Source organism: Littorina saxatilis, linkage group LG7 (assembly GCF_037325665.1).
Source record: "Littorina saxatilis isolate snail1 linkage group LG7, US_GU_Lsax_2.0, whole genome shotgun sequence".
NCBI classification, from domain to species: domain Eukaryota; kingdom Metazoa; phylum Mollusca; class Gastropoda; order Littorinimorpha; family Littorinidae; genus Littorina; species Littorina saxatilis.
In genome coordinates this window covers 52,599,306-52,608,188 of record NC_090251.1, presented here as the reverse complement: position 1 = coordinate 52,608,188, position 8,883 = coordinate 52,599,306, and the positions used below count along the sequence as shown (strand labels likewise).

The 8,883-nt window shown below is 44.4% G+C and overlaps 1 protein-coding gene and 2 long non-coding RNA genes across 3 annotated transcripts; all 3 read left to right on the top strand.

Moving 5' to 3' along the window:
• The first annotated feature begins 305 nt into the window (after window positions 1–305).
• LOC138971782 (uncharacterized) lies at window positions 306–1,254 on the top strand. The gene is made up of 2 exons (XR_011457375.1): window positions 306–639; window positions 904–1,254. It is a non-coding gene; the product is annotated as an uncharacterized lncRNA (long non-coding RNA).
• Window positions 1,255–2,317: 1,063 nt separating this feature from the next.
• Window positions 2,318–6,344, top strand: LOC138970233 (uncharacterized). The gene is made up of 2 exons (XM_070342729.1): window positions 2,318–6,162; window positions 6,299–6,344. The coding sequence occupies exons 1-2, from the start codon at window positions 2,318–2,320 to the stop codon at window positions 6,342–6,344; spliced, it is 3,891 nt and encodes a 1,296-aa protein (XP_070198830.1).
• Window positions 6,345–6,354: 10 nt separating this feature from the next.
• Window positions 6,355–8,045, top strand: LOC138971781 (uncharacterized). Its single transcript, XR_011457374.1, has 2 exons — window positions 6,355–7,430; window positions 7,695–8,045. It is a non-coding gene; the product is annotated as an uncharacterized lncRNA (long non-coding RNA).
• The last annotated feature ends 838 nt before the right edge of the window (window positions 8,046–8,883 follow it).

Genomic DNA, 8,883 nt, shown 5'->3' with positions numbered 1-8,883 from the left:
TCTTTGCCCACCAAAATACCAAACTTCACGAGCAGCTAGATATCCACCTTTACGAAAAACCACGATGTTACTTTTCCCCATGTTTACTTTAAGCTCAAGGCGCTGTGAAGCAAAATATAGACTATGTAGTTGTGACTGCAGACCAACAACAGTTTCAGACAGCAAAGTAATATCATCGGCAAACAGTAGAATGAACAATTCAACAATGTCAGGGTTTAAAGTAATACCATGCCTTGTTACGACTCAACTCCAAACAACTCTTGTTTAGCCGAGACTGAAATATTTTGTTGCACCATTAGGGTAAGAGTCTACGAGACCTTGGAGACGAAGTAATGACGTCACTAGTATGAGAATCTACATGTTGGATCAACGTCATTACTGCGTCATTAATATGCGAATTTACGTAACTCATGGAGTTGCATCGTGGGATGAAAACAGTTATTTGGAGGAAGGAAACGTGAACCGCTAACCATTACGGTCACTATTTGCCGGGTACTGAGAGGCTACAAGTGGGGAACAAGAATCCTGTGTAACCACCGATGAAAAGCCGCCTGCACCTAACCTACCATCCCAAGGCCTGAGATGTAACCCGCAGCCGCACAGACTCGTAGAGTAGTGTCCGGAAAGGAGCATCAAGAGGTAAGGTGTCGTTGTCGAGCGTCCATCTAGGAACAGCTATTATACACTCACATCCATGTCGCATATATTTGTTTTAGAATGTTTAATGAAGTTAATCATAAACGTACATGCTGCAAGTTAGTTCGGCATATAGATCTAGTATTTTATTCAGTAACCATGCTTGGTTTGTCTGCGAACTGCCCGACATGAAGATAGGGCAAGAAATCAAAATTAACCTTGATCCTAGGATACCGTTGTTAATAACAAGTATTACCTTTGATCCAGGGGTTCGAGCGTCTGGGATCCGCTGGGATAAGGGTGAACTAACCAAGCTACGCCACCAGTGTGATCCACCAGCGAGGAGCAAAAGGAGTTTGTCTACTAATCATCATCATCATCAAGTGATCTGCATCAAGTTCGTCAATACTATGGTCATCATGTGAATCCAGGCTTCCATCAGGACATTCGGACTTTATAACTAACCAGCCCAGTTGAGATAAGTCCAGTTCGACCTAAACTAGCTGTCAATGCAAGAACAATTAACTATGAACGCAAATTCGTTAGATCTAAAATAGAAATAGTTTGTTAAAGAATCCGGAAATATTACCAACCAATAAATTTATTCATTAATCTAAATCATCAGTGTTTTACGAGATTGATTTGAAGCATGACTGTTGTAAAGTATTGAATATAACTTTGGTGTGTTCTTAGATATTGTATCTAAAACACAAGGTAAAAAGTGGAACTGCAACAATGGGGGCTCTGTCCGGAGATCTATACTGAACTCGTGTTCGTACCTAAGAAAAACTTGCATTGACAACTGTTTACCCCATAAATTAGTTAGTCAAATTATCCGTGAAGCGACGGAAATTAGAATATTTTCTGGAAAAATCTTTCTTCATTTTTTTCTTTCTTCAAAATTCAAAATCATTTCCTGCTTCATGTCGGATTCACTCATATACAGACCAGACGGTGGTAAGTAGAATATTTAAATTATTTCTGTAAGAAGAAATTTTAAATAACTCCGTGTTTGATTTGGGTACATTCTGCCCAAAGAATCTTCGCGATCGCTGTTGTTCACGAACAGCGTTTTTGCTAAATTAATTCGTGGAAGGATTTCCATCTAGTTCGTCGAACAGTATCATAGTCATAAGGTAAGACATAGAATTGATGTTCGACAACTTCACGGGAAATTGGCAGTTTACTAACGAACTGTCGGTTCGAATTATACTCTCAAGTTCTGATCAAAACGGTGAGTGTGTTATAATTCCAACCAGGATGGACGCTCGATAGTACTAGGACCTTAGTTTAAGTTCAGATTAAATTATAACTCTAGTCGGAGTAACATTTAAAACGTGTTGCTTATTTAAGTTGTGCTTCACATTATTAGTTATCTATAACCCGCGGGTTGATAGTTAATAGTGGGGAAAACTTCTGTGGGTGTGTTGACAGACTGAAGGTCGTCATCACATAAGGCTTTGTAAGGCAACTTACTCAGCGACACACCACTAAGTCCTAGTTAGTCGTTTCGGTTCAAGATAGAGACGAAGGACAGGTGTAGGAAAAATCACGTGCGCGTGTAACATTGTTTGTACCAGTGTTGAAAGGTTGAACAATACCTGCGGGTAAGAGTCTTCCATATTAGAGTACCACCAAGAGTGGATGTACCAAAGTTTTGCATTTTGAGGGATTACCTAAAATGGCTGATACCAGACATCATCAGCACTACACCAGATTCTCGTCAACCGTGGGCATAGACCCAGAATATACAGAAGGAGCAAATCTGATTGATATCACCGATCTAGGTGATGACGGCCACGCCGCTCAGCCTGTGAACGGACAGGTCGAGCAGACCGTTCCATCAAGTCCCAGCGTCAGTTCGATCAAGGAATTGATCACCATGGGGAAAGAGTTGGGTTTGGAGGGAAAGGAACTACAGTCATTCGTCCAAGGGGAGAGGGATAAAGAGCGTGAACATGAGCGAGAAGCCAGTAGGCTAGCACTAGAAGAGCGTAAAGATGAGCGCCAAGAGAATGAGAGAAACAGACTCTTTAGGATAGAAGAGCTGCGCATTCAGAGCGAGGTTCAGATGAACACGAATGGAAACGCAGCTCATCCTTCCCAACCCTCACATGACCATGATCCCCGTTTCATTCCCAAAATCCCTTACCTTGATGACAAGGATGACGTTGAATCCTGGCTCAAACAGTTTGAACACTATGCCAGAGATATGAATTTGGACGAATCAAAGAAAGCCTCCCGGCTGATATACTTCTTGAAAGGTAAGGCCCGTACCATCGTGTCCAAAATGGACGATGAGGATGTTGACGACTATGAAAAGGTGAAGAGCGCGTTATTTGAAGGATTCCAGCTCACCGCTGAGCAATATCGCATGAAATTCCGCAATACTAGACGTAATCCCGCGGAAACTTACAAAGAACACATCACTAGACTCGATCGGTACCTAACCAAGTGGATCGAGCTTGATCCGTGCGAGAAAACTGTCAAAGGATTAACCGATTTGATCCTGCGAGAGCAGTCCTTGCAGTCAATGCCTTCTGATCTCGCCGTGCATGTCAAAGACCGGAACCCGATCAATGCCAAGGAGATGGGAAAACTCGCGTCCGATTATGAGCTGAACAGAAGCCAAAATAGATTGAGACCGACACCAACGCGAACTCCTCAGGACGGAACGAAACGTTTTGAGAAGGATCATAAACCATCACCTCAACAAGGTAAAAGATCTTCTTTGACACCGGCGGAACGCGAAAAACTCCGAGAAGCAGGACTATGCTTCTATTGTCGCGTAGGTCTACACCGTTCGAGCGATTGTCCCTTACGGAAAAAAGGCAACACCGCCGGAGCTGTGACGGTTGAAGATGTCCGACGCAAAACACAGGGAAGAAAATCCCCGTTAGATAAATTGTGTCGAGACTGCACCACAAAAAAGTTTTCGGATCTAGTTGACGTCAAAGTCAACGGCAAACGAGTGACCGCCCTGAGAGACTCGGGCTGTAGCTCGATTGTGGTGGCCGCACATCTTGTGCCGGCCGACAAAATGACTGGTCAGAGAAAGAGGACCACGTTAGCGGACAAAAGTAAAGTCCGGTACTGCGAGACCGCGATCATTCATGTGGATTCGCCCTTCTTCTGCGGAGAGACAGAAGTCGTGGTCATGGCGGATCCCATAATGCCGGTGCTCATAGGGGAGTTCCATGGAACTCAGAACGACAGGAGGAAAACACCGATTTTCCCTGTCAGAGAACCTGCCTGGTATCACGACAGCGCTGAGACAGTCGCTGGGGCCGTAGATACCAGAGCACAGTCCAAATTGGACAATGATAGAGACAAATCTGCGAGTAAGCCAAGTAGCCGGGAGCCAACATCGGATATGTTTACTCCAAAGGACTTACGCGAGGCTCAGAAGACAGATCCTTCGTTAGACAGCATCAGGAAACAAGCTGCTACTGGAGAAGAGAGAGGCCACATGAGGGTCGTGGAAAAGAATGGTATCTTGTACCAGTCGACGTTCAATCGGAAAGGAGAGGAGTCTTTGAAGGTTATTCTTCCCAAATCGTTCCGTAGTAAGGTGCTCGCATTCGGCCATGATCATCCAATGGCAGGACACCAAGGTCAGCGTCGTACCGCCGAAAGGATTAGACGCGAATTTTGGTGGCCATGCTGTGGTGTTGAGATCCGCCGCTACTGCTTGTCATGTGACGCTTGCCAGCGATCCGCGCCAAAACACCTTACGAAGAAGGTCCCATTGGGCAAGATGCCAGTGTTCGAGACTGCTTTCAGAAGAGTAGCCGTCGATATCATCGGGCCTATTCTTCCTATGTCCGAGAACAAAAAACGGTACATCCTCGTCATGGTTGACTTTGCCACCCGCTACCCTGAAGCTGTCGCGTTGAAGGACATCCACGCCGAGACAGTAGCCGATGCTTTGTGGGATTTTTGGACTAGACTCGGTATCCCAAGTGAAATATTGACTGATAACGGGAGCCAGTTCACAGGCACTCTGATGCAGGAAGTCACTGAACTCCTCCGCATCAAAAGGAAAACCTCTGCGGTATTTCATCCAGCTGGGAATGGTTTGTGCGAGAGAATGAATGGCACGTTAAAGAACATGCTCAAAAAGATGTGCATAGAACAGCCCAAAGCATGGGATACGTTCATCTCTGCATTACTGTTCGCATACCGCGAGACTCCTCAAGAGAGTTTAGGTTTCTCGCCATTCGAACTGTTGTTCGGGCGTACTGTCAGAGGACCAATGCAACTCTTGAGACAGATTTGGACAGATGAGAGCGTCTCAGATGAGGTCAAAACCACTGCGGAATATGTAGTGAACCTTCGTGAGAGGATCGAAGAGACCTGTTTGCTTGCTCGAGAGAACCTGAAAAAAGCCTCAGTGCGATCTGCTCAATATTACGATCGTAAAGCCAAACCAAGGTCGCTAAAACCAGGAGAGAAAGTCCTGATTCTCAAGCCATTGAAAACAAACAAACTGGAACTCACTTGGCAAGGTCCATTTGAAGTGTTAGAGAAGTTGAATGATTTCGACTACAAAGTCCAAGTAAGGAGGAAGGAAAAAGTATTCCATGTCAACCTCCTCAAGTCTTACGTCGAACGTGAGCAACCTGTCACCGATGGAACAATTCCGGTTGCAGTAGTCGAAGAAGAAGAGGAAGAAGTGATCGTCTCAGTAGTGGTAGAGGAGGACGAAACCACTAACGACGACATCTTCAGGTTGGACAGTCAGAGGACTATCCCAACATTTGAGACAAAGCGCACAGAAGGTTTAGACCACGTGCACTTTTCAGAGAAACTCACTCAGTCACAGCGAACTGAAGCGAGACAGATCTGCGCGGACAGACTAGATAATCTGACCGACGTACCACTCACCACGAATCTGACTACGTGTCGAATCGAGGTCACAGACAAGAAACCGGTCTATATAAGACCACGCCCCATTCCACATGCGTATGTGAAGATGGTGGAGAATGAAGTCGAAGAGATGTTGAAGCTAGGAGTCATCGAACCCGCCAACTCAGCTTACAATTCACCCATTGTTCTCGTCAAAAAGAAAGAAGAAGGGAAGTACCGCTTTTGCGCGGACCTCCGTGGGTTGAATGATGTCACGGTGTTCGATGGGGAACCCATCACCGACGTTCAACATTTATTCCAAAGCTTAGGAAAAGCCAAGTACTTCTCCAAGCTAGATCTCACGCGTGGCTACTGGGGAATACCCATTGTCGAGGAAGACAGAGACAAAACCGCGTTTGTGACGTCACGAGGCCAGTTCCGATGGGTGAACATGCCCTTCGGGTTGAAGACCGCCACTGGCATTTTCAACAGGATGATGAGGAAGTTGCTAGGTCCCCTCAACAGAGACGATGTGTACCATTTTATGGATGACATCTTGATAGCCACTGAGACGTGGGAGCAACACATGGAAGCCCTGAAGGCAGTCCTTCAGCGGCTCAAAGAAGCCAACCTTGCAGCAAAACCGTCGAAATGCTACATCGGATTCGACCAATTGCCGTATCTTGGCCATGAAATCGGGCATGGAGAGAGGTGGCCAGAAGACGATAAAATCGTGAAGATCGTGAACGCCAAAGAGCCAGCTACAAAGAAACAGCTACGCGCATTTTTGGGTCTCACGGGGTTTTACCGAGAGTACCTGGAAAACTACTCGACTGTGGTCGTGCCGCTCACCGACATGACAAGGAAGAGCTTGCCAGACAAACTCAAATGGAGTGACGAGGCAAAGAAGAGCTTCGCAAGACTCAAACGAATGGTCAGTGAGAAACCAGTCCTGAAAATGCCTGATTTCGGCAAGGACTTCGTTCTCCGCACTGACGCATCAGACCGAGGAATCGGTGCGGTACTGATGCAACTACATGGAGAGAAGCTACACCCCGTAGCGTACCAGTCGAAGAAGCTACTCGGGGCTGAGTCCCGATACGCGACTGTGGAAAAGGAATGTCTAGCAACAGTCTGGGGAGTACAGAAGTTTGAAAGATACCTGTACGGACGACACTTTGTGTTGGAGACAGACCACCAACCCTTGAAATGCCTACAGAGGAATCCAACAAACCCTCGTCTGTTACGATGGTCGCTACAATTGCAACCATACTCCTTCACAATCAACTACATCCCAGGAAAGGACAACCTAGGTGCCGACTATTTGAGTCGCATCAACTGAGCTTCAGAGTCCAGAAGGAAAATTTGTCCACCCCGTTGGAGTAGTGAGGCCAAACTGGCCGCGACAGGCTCATGCGGATCTACTCCAAAATGTGGAAACAATTGTTTATGCATATTGTATATTGTATTGTATTGTATTGTATATTGAGTCGTATAAACGGAAACGAAATAAGATTTCGCTTGTCCACCCCCCGGGGTTATGTTACGACTCAACTCCAAACAACTCTTGTTTAGCCGAGACTGAAATATTTTGTTGCACCATTAGGGTAAGAGTCTACGAGACCTTGGAGACGAAGTAATGACGTCACTAGTATGAGAATCTACATGTTGGACCAACGTCATTACTGCGTCATTAATATGCGAATTTACGTAACTCATGGAATTGCATCGTGGGATGAAAACAGTTATTTGGAGGAAGGAAACGTGAACCGCTAACCATTACGGTCACTATTTGCCGGGTACTGAGAGGCTACAAGTGGGGAACAAGAATCCTGTGTAACCACCGATGAAAAGCCGCCTGCACCTAACCTACCATCCCAAGGCCTGAGATGTAACCCGCAGCCGCACAGACTCGTAGAGTAGTGTCCGGAAAGGAGCATCAAGAGGTAAGGTGTCGTTGTCGAGCGTCCATCTAGGAACAGCTATTATACACTCACATCCATGTCGCATATATTTGTTTTAGAATGTTTAATGAAGTTAATCATAAACGTACATGCTGCAAGTTAGTTCGGCATATAGATCTAGTATTTTATTCAGTAACCATGCTTGGTTTGTCTGCGAACTGCCCGACATGAAGATAGGGCAAGAAATCAAAATTAACCTTGATCCTAGGATACCGTTGTTAATAACAAGTATTACCTTTGATCCAGGGGTTCGAGCGTCTGGGATCCGCTGGGATAAGGGTGAACTAACCAAGCTACGCCACCAGTGTGATCCACCAGCGAGGAGCAAAAGGAGTTTGTCTACTAATCATCATCATCATCAAGTGATCTGCATCAAGTTCGTCAATACTATGGTCATCATGTGAATCCAGGCTTCCATCAGGACATTCGGACTTTATAACTAACCAGCCCAGTTGAGATAAGTCCAGTTCGACCTAAACTAGCTGTCAATGCAAGAACAATTAACTATGAACGCAAATTCGTTAGATCTAAAATAGAAATAGTTTGTTAAAGAATCCGGAAATATTACCAACCAATAAATTTATTCATTAATCTAAATCATCAGTGTTTTACGAGATTGATTTGAAGCATGACTGTTGTAAAGTATTGAATATAACTTTGGTGTGTTCTTAGATATTGTATCTAAAACACAAGGTAAAAAGTGGAACTGCAACATGCCTACCATTATCAATAATTTCCAATGCCAGCTCATTTATAAATAGAGCGAATAAAATTGGACTGCACACGTCTCCTTGCTTCACACCTTTTGTACAGTTAATGAAATCTGTTAGTTGAGCACCACATCGTATTTTAGCCTTGACCATTGCATACATACTTTTAATACATCTATACAACTTTCCCTTTATACCATTTTTAATCAAAATTGGCCAGAGCAGTCTGCGTGAGATACTGTCAAAACATTTCTCAAAATCAATGAAAGCTACATAAAGTTTGCGATTATTAGAAAATTGTTTCTGTACAGCAGCAAGCAGAGTGAAGATGTGGTCAACAGTAGAATAATTTTGTTTGAAACCAGCCTGACATTCACCTGTAATATTATGTAATTCAGTCCACTCTTTAAGTCTATTATTAACAACAGTACCATACAATTTACTACATATATCACACAATGAAATTCCCCTATAGTTGTTAGTATCATTTCTATCTCCTTTCTTAAATAACGGTACAATAACTGAATCGTACCAGTTCTGTGGATAGATTCCCTCATCAAACAAAGCGTTAAACAGTTTCACTAAAAACAACACCACATCTTCGCTAGCTGCTTTAAAAAATTCCCCAATTAAACCATCAGAAAGAGAGAGAGAGAGATACAGAGAGACAGAGAGAGAGAGAGAGAGAGAGAGAGAGAGAGAGAGAGACAGAGACAGAGACAGAG